The sequence below is a fragment of the Tamandua tetradactyla genome, chromosome 12 (genome assembly GCF_023851605.1).
Source record: "Tamandua tetradactyla isolate mTamTet1 chromosome 12, mTamTet1.pri, whole genome shotgun sequence".
Taxonomy (NCBI): domain Eukaryota; kingdom Metazoa; phylum Chordata; class Mammalia; order Pilosa; family Myrmecophagidae; genus Tamandua; species Tamandua tetradactyla.
In genome coordinates, this window is record NC_135338.1 from 7,043,029 (window position 1) to 7,061,377 (window position 18,349).

Here is an 18,349-nt window from a genome sequence, read left to right on the forward strand (position 1 = left end):
AATAAAACAAGACAAATCATGCTTCTAATCACCCAAATAAAAGTAACCTGAAACAATAAAGTGTGCTCACTCCTAGACTTTGGAAAATTTAATTATATGGGCTACAAATAAAACGGAGCATAGGCACTCTGCTATCTCAAGACTGGCCTGAAAAGACTCTCAGGCCACGGAACTACTAGCTCTGTCTCGGAAGTAATACCCCAGAAAATGTACCCTCTTCTAAAAGAGGAAAATTCAAAAGATACAGCTGAAGATCAAACCCACAACACAAACTAAATGGGTAGGACAGGCAGCAGAAATAAAACATTTCAACTAACTGACAAGATCTTAAGAATCAGCCTTTTGGCTCCAAAGAACAGAACATGTAAAAAGTAACGGAAAGATAAGGAAAAAAAAAGGAAGGAGGATGAAGATAACAGAAAGATGGAAAGTACTGGGTAAGGAAAAGGTAAACACTAAAAAATCTGTGAATAAGAATCATTCGAATGGTTCAAACTTCAAAAGGTAAAAAAGGATGACAATAAAAATTAAGTTTCCTTTCCTACTCAAGCCCTACTTAACTAGCTCCCTTACTAAGAGTTGAATAATCTAGTTAAGTCATTTCCTATGTATTTGGATTTAGCTACAGAATAAATTCCCAGAAGTGGGGCTGCTGGGTCTGTTGGGTCAAAACTGAATTAGTAATTTCAATCAATGTTGCCAAAATTCCTCCTGCAAGGTTATATATTTCACACTCTACCTGTGAGTGCCTATGTTTCCAACAATTGGGAAAACTTGTACAAGTACTCAATGCTATATAGTATTAATATATCAATGTTAAATTTCTGTGGTATAATGGTTTGGTTATGTAAGATGTTCTTATGAGATACTACTGATACATCTGGAGGTAAACTGTCATGATATCTGCAATTCTCAAATGGTTCAGAATTTTTTTTTAATTTAAAAGGACACCTAATATATAGCAGATATAAAGAGAGAGAAAATGTGGCAAAATGTTACTAGTAGGTGAATACAGGGAAAGAGTATACAGATAAGTTCATTGTTACCATACTTTGAATTTTTTCTATACATTTAAAAGTTTTCAAAATAAAATGCTGGGGGGAAATGTTTTAATCATCATAACAAGGAATCAAACTCTGTCATAAAACACAATCTGAGACAGTCTTTAAAATTTGTCTATTTTACTATGCTTTAATAAATGTATCAAAAAGTCCTCAGAATTCCAAATCATGAAAGGAGAATTATGCTTACCGGTAAGTATGGTTCACTTGTTGAAACATCCCCAGGAACACTTGCAGCAACAGGAACTTGCTTCTTTGCTTCTCTGTCACCCAACATGACAGCAATGGTCTCAGCAAGAGCTTCGTTTACAAAATGGCTAATCATGTCTGAATTCACAGGGACCCCTGAATCGACAAAAAGCTGGAGGGCACCACTGCCTGCAGCTTCCACTAAAAATATGAAAGAATTTCAGAGATGTAATATGTGTGCATGTAAGGGTAAGAGAAGGAATAAAAATGAAAATACAAACATATCTACTTATTATAAAAGAGCCTAAGATGATGATGTATACAATGAACATCCTCTCCAAACAAACCAAAAGGGGGAGGAAAGATGAAAATTTACCTATAGCACCTCCTTCGTACTGCTACAGAACTTAGTGATACAAAGGGATTTGCATTCACACCAAATATCTTCATGTGAAAACAACCCACATTTCCAAAATGAGGGCAACAGGAAACCCTGTTAAGGGTTCCTGGCCAAAACACAAGAACATAACAACTGTAGAGGGATTTTTGAGAAATGGTAGCTGTTTTGTAAAACTGAAATCAAACTTCTTCCTTCTAATTTCTGATACATCAGTTATTAATATTATACGTTAATTCTCCTCAAACCCTGATAGCAATCTAGGTACTTGGCATCAGGATCTCCACAAGTGTACTAACTTTCCAATTGGGTTGTACTTTTCAATGGTATGAACAACATAAAATTTAGTAAAAGTTTCTTAAGAGACTTCACTAGACTTAAAATGGCAATATTTTTAAAGCAATGTGTGGAAAATATGTGACCAATGATCTACATAACCTGATGGAGATGTGACTTCTCCAGAAGGCCCCTTTTATGTAGTACAACTACAGCAGCACTGCATGGGGCTGGGGTGCAGGCTGTTGCTCAGTAGAGACTATGGAAAACCAAAGAAAAAGAAAAGAGAAAAAACACTAACTCCAAGGCTTTGGAGATTAGATGCTGGGAAAATTGTGCTACCATTAACAGAAACAGAGAACAAAGAAAGAGTAGGTCTGGATAGAAACATGAGACACATTTTAGGCATGTCAAGTTTGGTATGCAGTGGAATATCAAGTAAATATTCATCGACAGGTAGAACTGCAAGTTAAAGCCAAGAGGTGTAGCTTAGTGATCATCAGTCAACACAAGGTAACTAAGGGCAAGAGGAGACAGAAAAGAAAAAGGGAGAGGATAACATTTGGGAAACATTTTATTCAGGGAGCAAAAGAAAAAGATGAGGAAATGAAGATCTTTAAGTTAAAAAATTAGAAGAGAAATAATGAATTCTAAAAAGCCACCATCTGTAGTACCTTTTAAGAATTAGGGGTGGTCAACAGTGTCAATGCTAGAGTCATCTAGGAGGATAACGATTTGGAAAAAGGCAGCATCTTTTATAGTCAAAAGCACTGAGAGATAACGAGTGGCACAAAGTGCCAAAAGGGACACAAAAACTTAGGAGCAAAGCCATAAGGAGAAAGGCACAGGCTGGGGACGAGGAGTGGCAGGTTTTTCATCAGCTGGAAAGAAGGAAAAATGGAGCAGTAATGACACACAGAAATGTAAAAAGAGAAGAAAAAAGCTGAAGAACTTATACTACCTGATTCCAAGACTTATTACTTGTGGTGGTTTGAAGCTGTATGTATCCCAGAAAAACATGTTCTTAAATTTAATCCATTCCCCTGCAGAAGTAGACCCACTGTAAGCAGGACCTTTTGATGAGGCCACTTCAATTGAAGTGTGACGTACCTCAATCAGAACGGGTCTTTATTCTCTTACTAAAGTCCTTTACAAGAAAATGAAATTCAGACCAAGAAAGAGAAAGCCACAGAGCAAGGAGCGGAAAGCAATGAAATGTGGAAGACAAGAGAGGGACCAGCAGATGCTGCCATGTGTCTTGCAATGTAGCAGAGGAGCCAAGGATCTCCAGTAGCTTGTCTTCAGGAAGAAATCGTCATCTTAATAATACCTTGATGTGGACATTTATCCTAGACTTTAACCATGAGCAAATAAATTCCCATTGTGTAAGCCAAACCACATCATGGTATCTGCTTTGAGCAGCCTTGGAAACTAAAACATTATTAAATTACAATAATCAAGCAGTATGGTACTGACATAAAGACAGATCTGGAGATCAAGGGAATGATAGAGAAAATTCAGGAATAGATCACCACACATATAGCTAATTGATTTCTGGCAAGGTGTCAATGCAATTCAATGGGGAAAGGATAATCTTTTCAATAAATAATGCTGGAGTTAGTGGCTATCCATAAGCAAAAAAATAATTTTTATGTAGGGTATGAGGTAAGGTGTAAAATTAATTCAAATATATCATAGACATAAGAAACCACACCTCTTTGTAGAAAACTGTTCTTAATTCTAAAAACTTTTAATTTTTTAATTAAAAAAACTGTTCTTAAATTTAATCCATCCTTGTAGGTGTGAACCCATTGTAATTAGAACTTCTGATGAGATTACTTCAATCAAGGTATTGCCCACTCCAATCAGAATGGTCTTAACCCTGTTATTAGAGTTCTTTGTAAGCAGAACGAACTACTAGAGTAGTTCTACTACTCCAAAAAAAAAACATTCAACAAATGGTGAGGCGATAATGGGACATTCACATGGAAAAGAATGAAATGTGAACCCCACCACACAGCATACAAAAAAGAGAATGGCATGAGGGAACTTTTTGGGATGGAAATTTTTTTCTATACTTTGATTGTATGGATAATTGTATGGATAATTTTTTCTATACTTTGATTGTATGGATAATATAAAAGCATTACTTTTGATGCATTTGTCAAAAGTAATCAAACTGTACACTCAAAACTGGGGAATTTTAATTCAAGAAATTATACCTTTAAAAAGCTTGATAGATTAAGAATTACTGATTGCATATGTAGAATGGAATGATTTCTAAATGTTGTGTTAGTTAATTTTTTTAATTAATAAAAAAAAGCTTGATAGAAAAGAAAAGCAGCAGAAGAGAGTGTATTTTAGAAAAAAAGAGGTTCATTTATCCATTCAATGAACACTTAAATCCATCAGTCAAGGGCTAGGCGCTAAAGGACAGATATCCTTAATCCTGAGTTATTCATGGTCTAGCAAGCAAGATATGTAAACCAGCCAAAATACATCTGATAATTATTACAACAAAGATATATACAAAGTGTTATGGGAAATAGAGTGATTTCAGGGTTGGAGGGATGGAACATCTGGCAATAGTGTGAAAGCTACAGAATAGAAATCAAAGGGAAAGGGGGAACCAACCTCTACTATAGAGAAGTACTGGGAAGTGATCCTAGAGGGTCAAGAGCTTATCTTTTGTCAGCCCTGGACTTAAACTACTGCTAGAATATATATATCCATAATGAGCTGAGGGCTTTGACTTTTAATAATAATAATAATAAGTTAAATGATTTTATTTCACTTACCAATGTCAGAGGTCGGTGGTTCACTTTCCTCACTGACTGAACCACTGAAATTAGGTACAACCTGTTGCTGGACTGGAAAGAGTCCAGAAATAATTCTTGACATTATTTCTTGTTCTACCCTGGGGAATAAAAGTTAAAGATTCCTAAATTTGGTTGAAATGTATAAAATGTTGGAATTATCACCTTTAAAAATAAGCTTTACCCATGGACCCAAGCATTAACATGTGAAAAAAATTCTTCCTGAAAGTATCTGCAAGCAAGATAACCTGCAAGAAATACAATTCCCTTATGGGAGATAGTTCAAAAATCTTTTAGTTAAGTCTAATCAAAAGTTTAACAGAACTCCTAAATTCAAAATAAATTATGGGCCAATGGTTACCTGGCACATCATGTACCTAAAATGCTTGACTCCCCACTCTGAGAACATACATATAAAAAAACATGACCACAGCTAAAATTCCAGCTACCCTGTCTTCAAGGAAACAAATGTATAATAAATACCTTCGATTAAAGATGTAATATAGGTACTTTCCTTTAAAAAAGGAACTAAATTTTATTTCCAAAGCCATTTTTCAAATCGTAAGATTTATTTATAACGCAACAGGAGACTTCTGCTACATTTCTTTAGAGCAGCCAATAGACTTTTTTTTAAATACCAGAACCAGAAGTGTTCAATGTAAAAAAAAATTTTTTTAAATAAATAAATATAAGCTAAAAAATTGAGTTAAGGCTCACCCGAATCCCAAAGTCAGGGATCAATGCAGTTAATAAATTGGTACATAAGCCTCCCAAACTTTTTCTTAGCATATGTATCCTTATTTGAGTGGGGTTTTATAAAATGGGGTTACATTGTTAGGATCCTCTTTTGTTTATGTACCATATATTAATATCTTTCAATATCAAAAAATATTATTCTAAACCTAATTTATTATTATTTGGTTGTATAGTTTATTCCGTAACTTCCTTCAGGTTTCTCATAGTTGAAAATAGGAATAATAATAGAGTTTGTAGTTAAGATATGTAACAAACTTTTAGAACAGTACCTTGTTAGTAATAACTGCTATACAAGTGTTAGGTATTCTACAGCCTAGTAACAGAACTAATAATTATTTCCTTAGAAGAAATTTTTGGAAGTGAATCACTGACTTAAAGAACATGTACATTTTTAAGGCTTTTGCTACATAACAGCAGCATCTTTTGTTATATTAGACTGCCTAAATATATATATTTAGGGACAGAAACAATATTTCTAACAAGTAATTAAACCCTCAATATCATGTACAATAGTTTCCAGCAGTTGTAGCAAGGGAAAAGCTTAATAAACAAAACAATGTTTTCGACTGAAATTTACGATGTCCCATTTATATTTGCTACTACAATTCTGTTCACAACAACACCAACCATTTTAAACTCACCACTGAACTAAGCTATTTTCCACTGTTTCTTTGCTCTTAATTACTTTATCCAGAGTATCAGTAGTGGGATGAAAAGCAGAAGCAACTGGGGGAAATGGTGGACAATTATATTTTGTAGAAACATCTTTAACACTTCTACTAAACTCCAGAACTGGTTCAGAGTATTCTGGAATTTCATCACATTTTTCCTCTTCCTGGTAATAATAAAAACAAAAATATTACATCCATACATTTATCCAACATTTACTAAGTGCCAGCTTCAGACAGAGAACTTACCGAGGTGAATTAACCATTTTTAAATTAACCAACAGCATTTTAATCAGGTGGTATCACATTATATATAATATATAGATCGGTCATACATTATCACACTGAAGAAAAATCTTTGATTATATAATTATTTTGTCTTTTTAAAACTAAATATTCATTTTAAACAGTCATAATCCAAACTAGAAACCTTATTATTCTTGTTTAAAATATTAATAACATTTCCCTCCAGAAATTTATGAAATTAATTTATTATCATAAAATGCTGATGCTTCTAAATACTACTGCTTGCTCTTGCAGAACATATAATTTACATCTTTTTAATATTTTTTATTGATATATATTATATATTCACATACCATGTAATCATCCAAAGTGTACAATCAATAGTTCAAAATACATCATATAGCTGTGCATTTATCATCACAAAATACTTTTTTTTTTCTTTTTCATGAGAAGTAACATGTATGCAAAAAGCCACAAATTTCAAAGCACACTGTAGCAATTAGTTGTAGAATAGATTACAGAGTTTGGTATGGGTTACGATTGATTCCACAATTATAGGTTTTTACTTCTAGCTGCTCTAACATACTAGAGACTTAAGGAAATATCAAAATAATGATTTAGCAATCATACTTTCCTGTATAACTCCACCATCACCTCTGATTCTTCTCCCACTATTTAGAGGTATTTGAGCTATGCCCATTCTAACTTCTTCATGTAGGAAGGGGCTGTGAATAACATGGGATGGGGGATAGAACTAGCTGATATTCTGGAGAGACTGGCTCCTCTGCATTTCAAGACTTTTCTGGTCCAGGGACTCATCTGGAGGTTGCAGACTTCTGGAAAGTTACCCTAGTGTATGGAACCCTTGCAGAATATTATATATTGCCCTAGGTGTTCTTTAGGATTGTCAGGAATGGTTTTGGTGGGGGTTGGCAAGGTATGATAGGTAGCAATGTCTAACTGGAGTTTGCATAAGGGTGACCTCCAGAGTAGCCTCTCAACTCTATTTGAAGCTTCTCAGCCACTGATACCTTATTAGCTACACTTCTTTTCCCCCTTTTGGTCAGGATAGAATTGTTGATCCCACAGTACCAGGGCCAGGCTCATCCCTGGGAGTCATCTACATACCACCAGAGAAACTTTCAGTCCCGGATGTCATGTCCCATGTAGGGGGAAGGGCAACAATTTCAGTTGCAGAGTAGGGCTTACAGAGAGAGAGGCCACATCTGAGCAACAAAAGAGGTCCTTTGGAAATAAATCTTAGGCATACCTACAGACAGGCTAGGCTTCTCTACTACATACATAAGCTTCACAAGAGGAAGCCTTAAGATCAAAGTCTTGGCCTATTTATTTGGGTGTCCTTAATGTTTTGACACAGTATTCAGAGGTTTCCCCAGTGGTAAAATTCAATAGTTCGATACTTTTTCTCCCATCCCTCAGGGAATTTTGCCAATACTTTTTGATTATCTGCTTAATATACTCTGGGATGTATCCAGGCATTACATTAAGCTATACAGGATTAAAGGCCCTCTTTCTTATTCTGGGTTCCCTGGGTCTGGATTGTTTATAATTTACATTTAAATATACAGTTAAGTCCTCTTATATAGTGTTTGTACTATCACATCAAGAGTTGTTGCTGGAATTTTTTAACTTTCTATTATAAAAAATGCCATACATATTTAAAATGAGATAAAATAGTGTGCATGTACTATCATACATCTGCTATACATAAATGACATGAATTCCCATGTACCTATTCCCCAGCTTTAACAATTATCAACTCATGGTCACATGTGTCATCTATATTCTCACTCACTTTCTTCTTCCCATATTATTTTAAAGCAAATCACAAATATCCTATCATTTTATCTATAAATATTTCAGTATGTATCTCAGAAAAAGTTAGGACTATAAAAAATATAACTTGGTATTATTATCACATCTTAAAACATGGTCAGCTCATAAGTGGCAGACCTACTTCTATAACTGTTTCTTTCACGTGTATGTTGAATAAACAGTTATCAAATGTCTTCACTAGACATTAAGAATATAAATAAGGTTTCTATTTTCAAGATGCTCATGTAGAACTCACATGAAAAGACATCCCTCTGAGCAAATAACATTAATGTATTGCCTGCCTCTGCATACTCTAAAACAGCGTTTCATTTCTTGATTAACGAAACTGGCCTTATCTCTAAAAGACTAAGAGATATGAACAAATGTCTTCTTTAAGACTATTGCTATACTATTATTCAAGTAGCCTCTATGTTCTGTGATCTTTTATCTCATTCTTTCTATTTCTTTAATCCCATTCATTCTATTTTACTTTTCCTGTCATTTCTATAACTTTCCTGCTAGACTACTACTCTTTCCTTGGATTTTAGACTCCTCACAGTACAGACTAACTGGTAACCTCCTCACTAATCCAGAAAGAGATAAATGGAATAGAATGGAGAAAGACTAGATTAGAGGGAGGAAACCAAAGGAAAATGAAAGGAGTAAGAAAGTCAGAAGCAGGAGAGACAAAATCTACGTGGGAAACAGTCAGCAATCATTAAGTCTTATGGATGAAGGCAGATAATGTAGATGAAGATAATCTATGTGCTATAGAATAACAACTTTATGATTTAAAAAAATATATATAACTCAAAAGTAAAAGGAAGTTCTTCAAAGCACTGTAACATAATATTGATAGTCAAAAGATAATAAACCACACAGAAAAAAATTAGGGTGCAGAATAATTTTTCATGATTTCTAAACTTTGTTACCTGTATGACATCAATTACTTCATCAAAGTTAGTTCCAGGAAACTTCATCTCTTCTTCATCTACCTTGGCAAACTCTGGAGTCTAAAAATATATTTTCAGAAAATTTCTGTTGTACTCAATTCTATTTTTTAATTTATAAATAATTTATATATGTACACTCATTGCATTAGCTTGTAATTATTAGATGGCTCTACTTCTATTTTTTAATTTTACCACCTTGTTCAAAATTGGTTTAATTAGAAAATGAAAACCAAGCTAGTCACATTTCAATAGTTATGGAAAATTACGTATCAATTTTTCTCTCAAGGACTCCATCAATAATACAAGTTAAGTCAACATGTTTATGTGATTATGATTTCTCTCCTAGAGTTAAAACAAAGAAAAGTGTTTATATGTGTAGATGCGTTAAGTGTACATGTATACGAATTCAGAAAGATACAGAATCAAATAATTTAGAAAGATCATCTACTTTTAAATGAAATATTCAGTTTAAATTTGACCTCCAGGCCATGCTAAATACAATTCATTCACTAAAAAGTCACAACAGCCTCTTACTGACAGCAGAATGAAATAACAGCCCAATAAATGATTTATACTAATATATGTTTCAATAAACTTCAGTGACAAATTTACTGATGGAAAAAGTTAGGCTCAAATACCATTTAGAGTTAGTTCTCTATGTTATTATTTCTGAATATAACAGATTGTTATGTCCTGTAGCTCCTTAAAACTGTATCCTCCATGGCCAAATTTGCTTACAACAGATGAAACTTAAGAAAATTTACAGTGTGGCTTTGCCATGTAGTAAAGCCATAACTTCATTACTCAGTAGCAAATAAATACCAAGAACAAAAGCATATTTTTTGCATCATGTCAACAGTATGATCACAAATTCATGTCCCCAAAACATGAACTCCAACCATCACTATAAAATACACATTCAGAAAAACATCTGCGATTCCCATTAAAATCAAGATTCTTCTTCAAAGAGATAGAAAAAAATTTTTTTCACAAATGAGAATCTCACACTTCAAGTTATCAAAAAGTTACACTAACAATTACCAATTAATGTTTATAAACACATGGCTCTAAAATAAATCTTTTTCAAGCTCAGAGGCAATTATAGATTCATTCTGAATTTCTTCCTCAAAACCTAAATCATTATGAGATCATAATTATGATGGAAAGCTTTGCAAAGAATAACATTACTCACAATCTGTAGTCAGACATTACCCAAAACAATACGATAAAATTGTGAAAAATACCTTTATCCAGGTTTGCAGAGGAGGAGGTGATGCTTCTTTGGGACTAGGCAAAGATGGACTAACATCAGCGCTAACATTTGAAATGCTGTCAATATCTACACTGGGCAATACCTAAAAAAGAACACAATATCATTTGGACTCATAAAAATAACAATGCGAATTATCAATATGAATCTATGTACTACTAATAAAACATGAACTTGGCTTTTATTAAGTCGATGATAAACTGTTTTAGTTATGAAAATATGTTTTACTAAATGCAAAAATTAAGGGGAAACACAAATTCCTACTATTTCAAGAAAACTTCATTTTCATTATTCCCCTTGCCTTTTTACTATACAATTATGCATAGCTAAAATCTAAAAGTCTTCATCCTTAATTTTTTATTTATTAGGTCTTAAACCTTATCACATTGCCAAACAGAGTTCATAATTATATTTTTAAATTACTGTATAATATTTCAACAAATATGCATGCCTGATTATTTAACCATTTAACTATTGGTAAATATTTTGGACCTTAGCAATTTCCCCACTATTACAAATATCACTACAAAAATCCTTCTGACATATGCAGGTGTTTTTTTTCCCCCAAACTCTAAGTTACTTCATTATTGTAGACAGTTTAACATAAGATTAACTTCTTGGGTCAAAAGGTATGAATATTTAAAATTCTTGATAATTACTTCCAACTTATAACCCAAAGAAGCTCTATTTACATTATCAAAAATATAAGCAATTTGAAGTTTCACCTAATTCTCACCAAGGTTAGAAAATATGATTTTTCAATGTTAAAAAATGGAGGTGAAGGGGGAGCAATGGGGGCTCAGTGGCAGAGTTCTTGCCTGCCAAGCCGGAGACCTGGGTTCGATTTCCGGTGCCTGCCCACGTAAAAAAAAAAAAAAAATGGTGGTGAAGTATTATTATTTTAAACTGCATTATCTTGGTTACTAGCAAGATTTAAATTATTCACTTTGTTTGCCTATAAATTGCAATCCCTCTTTTGCAGATTTTTATTCACGTCCTTTGAATATTTCTGGATTTGCCTCTGACATTTTCTTATTAATTAATGGAGGTCTTTATTTAAAAATTAATCTTTGCTAGCATATTCCTTTCATGTGTTCTCCTTTTATTTAGAATTTTTTACATATTTAAGTTACATATTTTTATAGATTCAAATCTAACACACTAACATAATCTAAGTTTTCTTCTTTCATACCTAGCTTCAGGTTCAGTTTTGATAAAAATTGTATCCATTTATCCTCTAATTCTTTGTTTTCATATTTTGTATTTCAATTTTAACCTAGTGCCTATTTGTGGTTAACCTGTATGGTGGAAGTCTAAATTGATATTTTTCCCACATTATCAACCAATTATACATTATTTCATTTACAATAATCCTATTTCCCACTGATTTATGAAGTTTCCACAATATTTTATTTTAAAATAATAGCTATTTCTGAAATACTATGTTACATTGGACCAGTACCAATATTCTTCAACTTTTCTTGTTCTTTCAGTTATCAAAATAATCCTGAAGTTCAAGTTTTTAAAAATCTCATGGTTTTTGTTTTCAGTTATAAATTCACTAAAACCATGTATTACCTTGGGAAGAATTAACAATTTGAATATTTAGACTTTACATTTAGAAGTAAGTTTTCTCTCTTTATTCATTCACATCTTCTCTATGTTAATTAATATTTAAGTGTGAAGCACTAATTAATACTTAAGTGTGAAATATTAATTACATAGCTTACACATTAACTTATTTAAAGATTAATTACAATACACTCTTAATTTTTTCCCTTTATAAAGGCATTTTGTCACCCAGATATGAATTATTACCTTTGAAGAGATAACTTAAATCATGCAGAATGAGGATAAAGATATCTATTTTAAAGAATCATGAAAGCAAAGTTTTCATAAAACAATGTAATGGATTTTAAGTATTAACACTAAACCAAAGATTTTCCTTAAAATTTCCTATCCATGTGTCCTGGCATACCTGTACAGTAAGCTGAGGAGGATCCTTTTTTTCTGATTTCATCTCTACAACTGCTATGTTAGGTTTCTTTACACCAATTTCTGTTTTTCGAGATGATGGAGGAAAAGAAGTAGTCACTGTTATAGGGTGTGGTTTGCTCATAATTAATCCAGCAGGTGGTTTGGAATCACTATTACTTTGGGTTTGACCTAAGATTAGAGAAGAATATGTCAATTATTTAAGAAATATAGGAGAAATTTTAATGTACTACCTAGATCTTTGTGGCTATATTCTAACATGAAAGAAATACTATCTGACAAATCACCTGTCCCTCCATTATCACCACTGTCAATGAACTAATCATCCTTTTAGCAGTGACTAATATTTATTACACATTTAGGTCTTCACTAAACCCTTTACATATGCTATTTTATTAAAATTCTCAAAATAAGTCTAAGAAGTATTAATATCCACATTTTACAGTTGAAAAAACAGAGGTTTAGAGATGTAATGTAATTTACCCAAGCTTTTAACAGTTTATAAGTGGCACAGCTAGGATTAAGTGTTTTTTTTTTTAATTCCCAAATCCTAACAGAGTAGCAGTGGAATAAATTTCTACATAGATATAATAAAACCAGTAACAAAGTACTGCTGTTTGACTACCACTCACATGTAAACCATCTACTTGACAACTATCATAGCTGTCACAAACTTATTAGTTTAAGTAACAAGTCCATTTGTTATCTAAATTCCAAAGTAAAAAGCAGTAGTATAGTACATCTGTTAAAAAGCATAGAGGCTAAAGCCAGACTTAATGGATTTGAATCCTAACTTCAGTTTAGCTTTGTGCCTCAGTTTTTTCATCTAGAAAAATGGTATAGCACTGCCTAATTTATTTAATATATGTAAAGAACTTAGAATTACACGGGGCACATAGTAAGGACTTTATAAGTACTATCTTGTATAATACTAGAAGGAGGAATTCTGAGCAGACATTAGCTATCAAGTCGACATGCCCTTTATCGAACCAAAAATTAAAAACTGTCATGTTAAAATATTCTTTCTCCAAAATTATGAATCAATAAAATTATGAAAGAACAGCAATAACACTAAAAGAAAAAAATAGCTAACTAGATTTGAAGAGCCACCGTGAGGGCAAAAATAATTTGTTCAATTTTAACACAATTAGTTTAATTGGAATACACACCCAGATAATTTTTGCTTCTCACAGCCTAGTTCCACAATACATAAAAAAGACTTCAAAGTACTTTCTCTAAGACATGATATCACCAAGCCAATCAAAATACTTGATTTCCTAAATTACGCAAATTTATGACATTTCTAAAAATTTTTTAAATTTCATTTCACCTCCAGCATGTACTATAAAACACAAGAGAATGTATTCTGTGAGACTATAGTAAAATCCATCATTTCAGAAATTGCTGTTACACAAAGTCAGATACATTCTAAGGCCCTCCTCACAAATATAAACAACATGTACAGGAAAAGGTAAGAAATCATTGCATTAGCACCATTTTGTAAATCTGATAAGAACAAAACACATTTTACAAGCATTAATTTAAAATTCACCCCAATGTCTTTTGTTGGTTCTCACCTAAAAGAATTGCCATAGGAATAAGGTGACCTTCCAATGTACCTGAAAGAGTAGGCATTTCTCTGCTGGGGCTGAACAAATACTGCTGATCACCATGAGGCAGTACAGTACAGGAATGCTGCATTTTAGAATCTATCTTCATAGGTTTCGCTGCATAAAAGTCAGTTTGTGTTCTTATTGACTTGACTTTAGTGCCTGTGTATTAGTCACCAATGGGAGATATTAAAAACATTATTTGTTTAAATATCTACTTTCTAGCTATGTAGAAATATACAGCAACTCTTCTTCACAGAAATATCTCATTTGATAAAAGATGACAGTTTCCCAAAGAGAAGTAACATATAGAAGACTGGTTGGCAATCTTTTTCTTAAAAGCCAGACAGTAAATATTCTAGTGGACAATAGCCTAAGCAGCAAAAACTCAACTCTGCCATTATAGCATGAAAGCAGTCACAAACAATATAAAACAAATAAATGTCGCTGTATTCCAATAAAACTGTATTTACAAAAACAGACAGCTGGCCCATGGGCCATGGTTTTCCAACACGTGAAAAAATGTACAGTTTGTACAGCTACTATGACAGAATATGCACCACCACGACTAGAAAAAAGTTGACTAAACTTTCTGAAGAATATTCAGGTTATATGTTTTTAAACATTTTTTATTATGAAATATAATATATATTTCCTAAGAGTCTACCAATCTTTAGAGATATTTGGACTCTGCCCATTCTAACTTTTTCATATTGGAAAGGGGTGTTGATAATATAGAATAAGGGAATGGAACTAGTTGATGTTCTTGGAGAGACTGCCCCTCTAGGTTTCAGGACTCATCTGGCCTAGGAAACCATCTGGAGGTTGTAGGTTTCTGGAAAGTTATCTTAGTATGTGAAACATTTGTAGAGTCCCAGATGGAGCTTTAGGTATTTTTCAGAATTAACAGAATGGTTTTGGCTGGGGTTTGGCAAACCATAGAAATTAGTAATATCTAATTAAAGCTTGCAGAAGAATAGCCACCAGTTAGTCTCTCAACTCCATTTGAACTCTCTTAGCCACTGATACCTTTTTTTTGTTACATTTCTTTCCCCACTTTAGGTGAGCAAGGTATTGTTAATCCCACGATGACAGGGCCAGGCTCATCCCTGGGACTCATATCCCATGTTGCCAGGGAGACTTTCACCCCTGAACGTCATGCCCATGTTAGGGGGAAGATAATGATTTTCCTGGCAGAGTTGGGCTTAGAGAAAGGCCACATCTGAGCCACAAAAGAGGTTTCTTAGGTGTATGTCTTATTTTGCTAAAGCTGCCAGAATGCAATATACCTGTCATGGTTAGGACTTGTCAACTTGGCCAAGTTGTGGTACTTGTTTATCTGATTGGGCAAGCGCTGGCCTGTCTGTTGCAATGAGGACATTTCATAGGATTAGGTCATGATCACGTCAGCTGCATCCACAGCTGATTCCATTTGTAATCAGCCAAAGGGGAGTGTCTTCTGCAATTAATGATGCTAAATCTAATCATGGAAGCCTTTTAAGGAGGACTCAGAGGAGACAGGTTCCATTTCCTGCTTTGGCTGGTGAGTCTCTCCTGCGGAGTTCATCCAGGCCATCCATCGGAGTCGTCAGCTTGCAGCCTGCCCTGTGGATATTGGACTCTGCATTCCTGTGGTCACGTGAGACACTTTTATAAATTTTATATTTGCAAGTGTTCCCTGTTGGTTCTGTTTCTCTAGAGAACCCTAACTAATACATCTTGGTACCAGGAGTGGGGTAGGGGTGGACATGTGTTAGTTAGATTCAGCTGTCAACTTGGCCAGGTGAGCATACCTAGTCTTGTTGCTGTGGACATAAGCCAACGGTATGTGAACCTCATCTGTTGCCAATTACATCTGCAGTCGGCTAGGAGGCGTGTCTGCTGCAATGAGTGATGTTTGACTTAATTGGCTGGTGCTTAAATGAGAGAACGCAATGTAGCACAGCCTAAGCAGCTCGGCATTCCTCGTCTCAGCACTCGCAGCTCAGCCCAGGCCTTTGGAGATGCAGAAAGAAGTCACCCCGGGGAAAGTTGTTGGAATCCAGGGGCCTGGAGAGAAGACCAGCAGAGACCATCCTGTGCCTTCCACGTAAGAAAGAACCTCAGTGGAAAGTTAGCTGCCTTTCCTCTGAAGAACCACCAAAATAAATCCCCTTTTATTAAAAGCCAATCCGTCTCTGGTGTTTTGCATTTCCGCAGCTAGCAAACTAGAACAATACCAGAAATGGAATGGCTTTTAAAAAGGGAATTTATTAAGTTGCAAGTTTATAGTTCTAAGGCTATAAAAATGTCCAAACTAAGGCATCCAGAAAAATTTATCTTGGCTCAAAGAAAGGCTGATGGGTCCAGAACACATGGGTCCAGAACACCTTTACCAGCTGGGAAGGCACATAGCGATGCTTTCCCTACCAGCTTCTTGTTTCAAGCAGCCTCTCCAGGCATTTTTTTTCTGCATCTGCAAAGACTCCAGCAGTAAGGGCTCTAAAGTTTTTTCCAAAATGGTTCTCTATTAAAGGACCTCAGTAAGCAACCCCACTTTGAATGGGTGGAGACACATCTCCATGGAAACCACCTAATCAAAATGTCCCACAAACAACTGGGTAGATCACATCTCCATGGAAACAACTTAACCAAAAAGATCCCAGCCCCCATCCCCAGAAACTCAGTTGTATGATTTTGAGGTTCTATGGACCAGGATTTGCAGTGGGTCTGTATCAGTTTTTGCTCATTCAGGGACATTCAAATTATGCAGCTACAGACAGGGATGGAGGCATAAGGCATGCAACAAGGTAAATGAACCTTGGGGACATTATGTTATGCAAAATAAATCTGAAACTAAAGAACAAATATTGTATGGTCTCTTTTAGAAAATACCTACATGGTTTAAAAGGATTTATGTACCCTAGAGAAGCCATGTTTTAATCCTAATCAATCTTGTGGGAGCAATGGTTTCTTCCATTTCCTATGTAGTTCGATAGGCTGGAAACTTGATTAGGTTATCTCCATGGAGATGTGACTCAATGAACTGCGGGCATTAAACTTGATCAGATGGAGGTCTGTCTCCACCCACTCGACGTGGGTCTTGATTAGTTTACTGGGATTCTATAAGAGAGGAGACATTCTGGAGACAGTTCCTTTTGAGAACAAGGAAAGAGTCGCAGAACCACAACAGAAGGACGAGAGGCACAGAGCCCACCCACCAGTGACCTCTGGAGAGGAAGAAGGAAAACACCTCCCGGGGAGCTTCATGAAGCCAGAGTCCTGGAGAGAAGGCCAGCAGACGCTGTCACGCTCACCATGTGCTGTTCCAGCTGAGAGAGAAATGCTGAACTCATCAGCCTTCCTGAACCAAGGAATCTTTCCCTGGATGTCTTAGATTGGACATTTCTATAGACTTGTTTTAATTTGGACAATTCCATAACCTTAGAACTGTAAACTAGCAACTTATTAAATTCCCCTTTTAAAAAGCTACTGCATTTCTGGTATATTGCATTCTGGCAGCTAGCAAACTAGAACAACTTATAAGAAAACTGGGGTCTAGACTGTAAGCTTTTATAGCAGTCACATTTAGTTTGGAGCTGTAAATGTTATTTCTAGATATTAAGATGCTGTACTATGTATGTATAACCTAGTATCTCCCTGGAACTTTGGCTACCTGTATGACACTGAAGACTCAGTGTTGGAGATCTGCAGCTCTGAAAGTCATCACTGCTATGTACAAAAACTGTAAAAGAAAACGAAAAAGAGATCAGCCTTCAAGTAGGTCAAGTAGGGATAATAACAAAACCAGCTGAGCCAAGAGTAAGGTGAGTCAGAATACACGGGTAAGGATGACATTGTCTGTGTTTCGGAAATTCATCTATTGTATGAGACCAAAGGAAGATGGTCATTTTGTCCAAAACCTCAATTTTCTATAGCATATAATCTAACTCAACCTCTCTGGAGAACTCATTTAAACAATCCAAATATATGGCGCCCAGAATGGGAATGAAGAATTGTAACTCTATACAATTTTAATGTAATACCTGGATACATCCCAGAGTAGGTTGAGTAGTTAATTTAAAAATATTGGCAAAGTCCCTTGAGGAATGGGAGTAAAAAACATGGAACTATTAAGCTTTACCAGCGAAGAAACCCCTGATACTATCTCAAACAGGCTTACTTTTGTGAAACTTATTTCTGTAGCAGAGAATCTAAGTCTACCTATAGTTATACTTAAGAGTTACTTCCAGAAAAGCTCTTTTGTGGCTCAGATATGGCCTCTGTCTCTCGAAGC

At 34.7% G+C, this 18,349-nt stretch overlaps 1 protein-coding gene across 17 annotated transcripts in view; it reads right to left on the reverse strand.

The window, feature by feature from the left end:
- KIAA0586 (KIAA0586 ortholog) overlaps window positions 1–18,349 on the reverse strand; it is a 168,245-nt gene that overhangs the window by 117,783 nt on the left and 32,113 nt on the right. For 14 of the 17 annotated variants that reach the window (XM_077122509.1, XM_077122499.1, XM_077122497.1 and 11 more), the window contains 8 exons: window positions 17,729–17,797; window positions 14,041–14,235; window positions 12,447–12,634; window positions 10,443–10,553; window positions 9,178–9,258; window positions 6,137–6,330; window positions 4,722–4,840; window positions 1,252–1,451 (listed from right to left, as the gene is read on the reverse strand). In XM_077122509.1, coding sequence (XP_076978624.1) covers window positions 1,252–1,451; window positions 4,722–4,840; window positions 6,137–6,330; window positions 9,178–9,258; window positions 10,443–10,553; window positions 12,447–12,634; window positions 14,041–14,235; window positions 17,729–17,797 — 1,157 coding nt within the window. The remainder of the gene's footprint in view (window positions 1–1,251; window positions 1,452–4,721; window positions 4,841–6,136; window positions 6,331–9,177; window positions 9,259–10,442; window positions 10,554–12,446; window positions 12,635–14,040; window positions 14,236–17,728; window positions 17,798–18,349) is intronic. The other 3 variants (XM_077122506.1, XM_077122502.1, XM_077122498.1) reach the window with 2 other exon arrangements.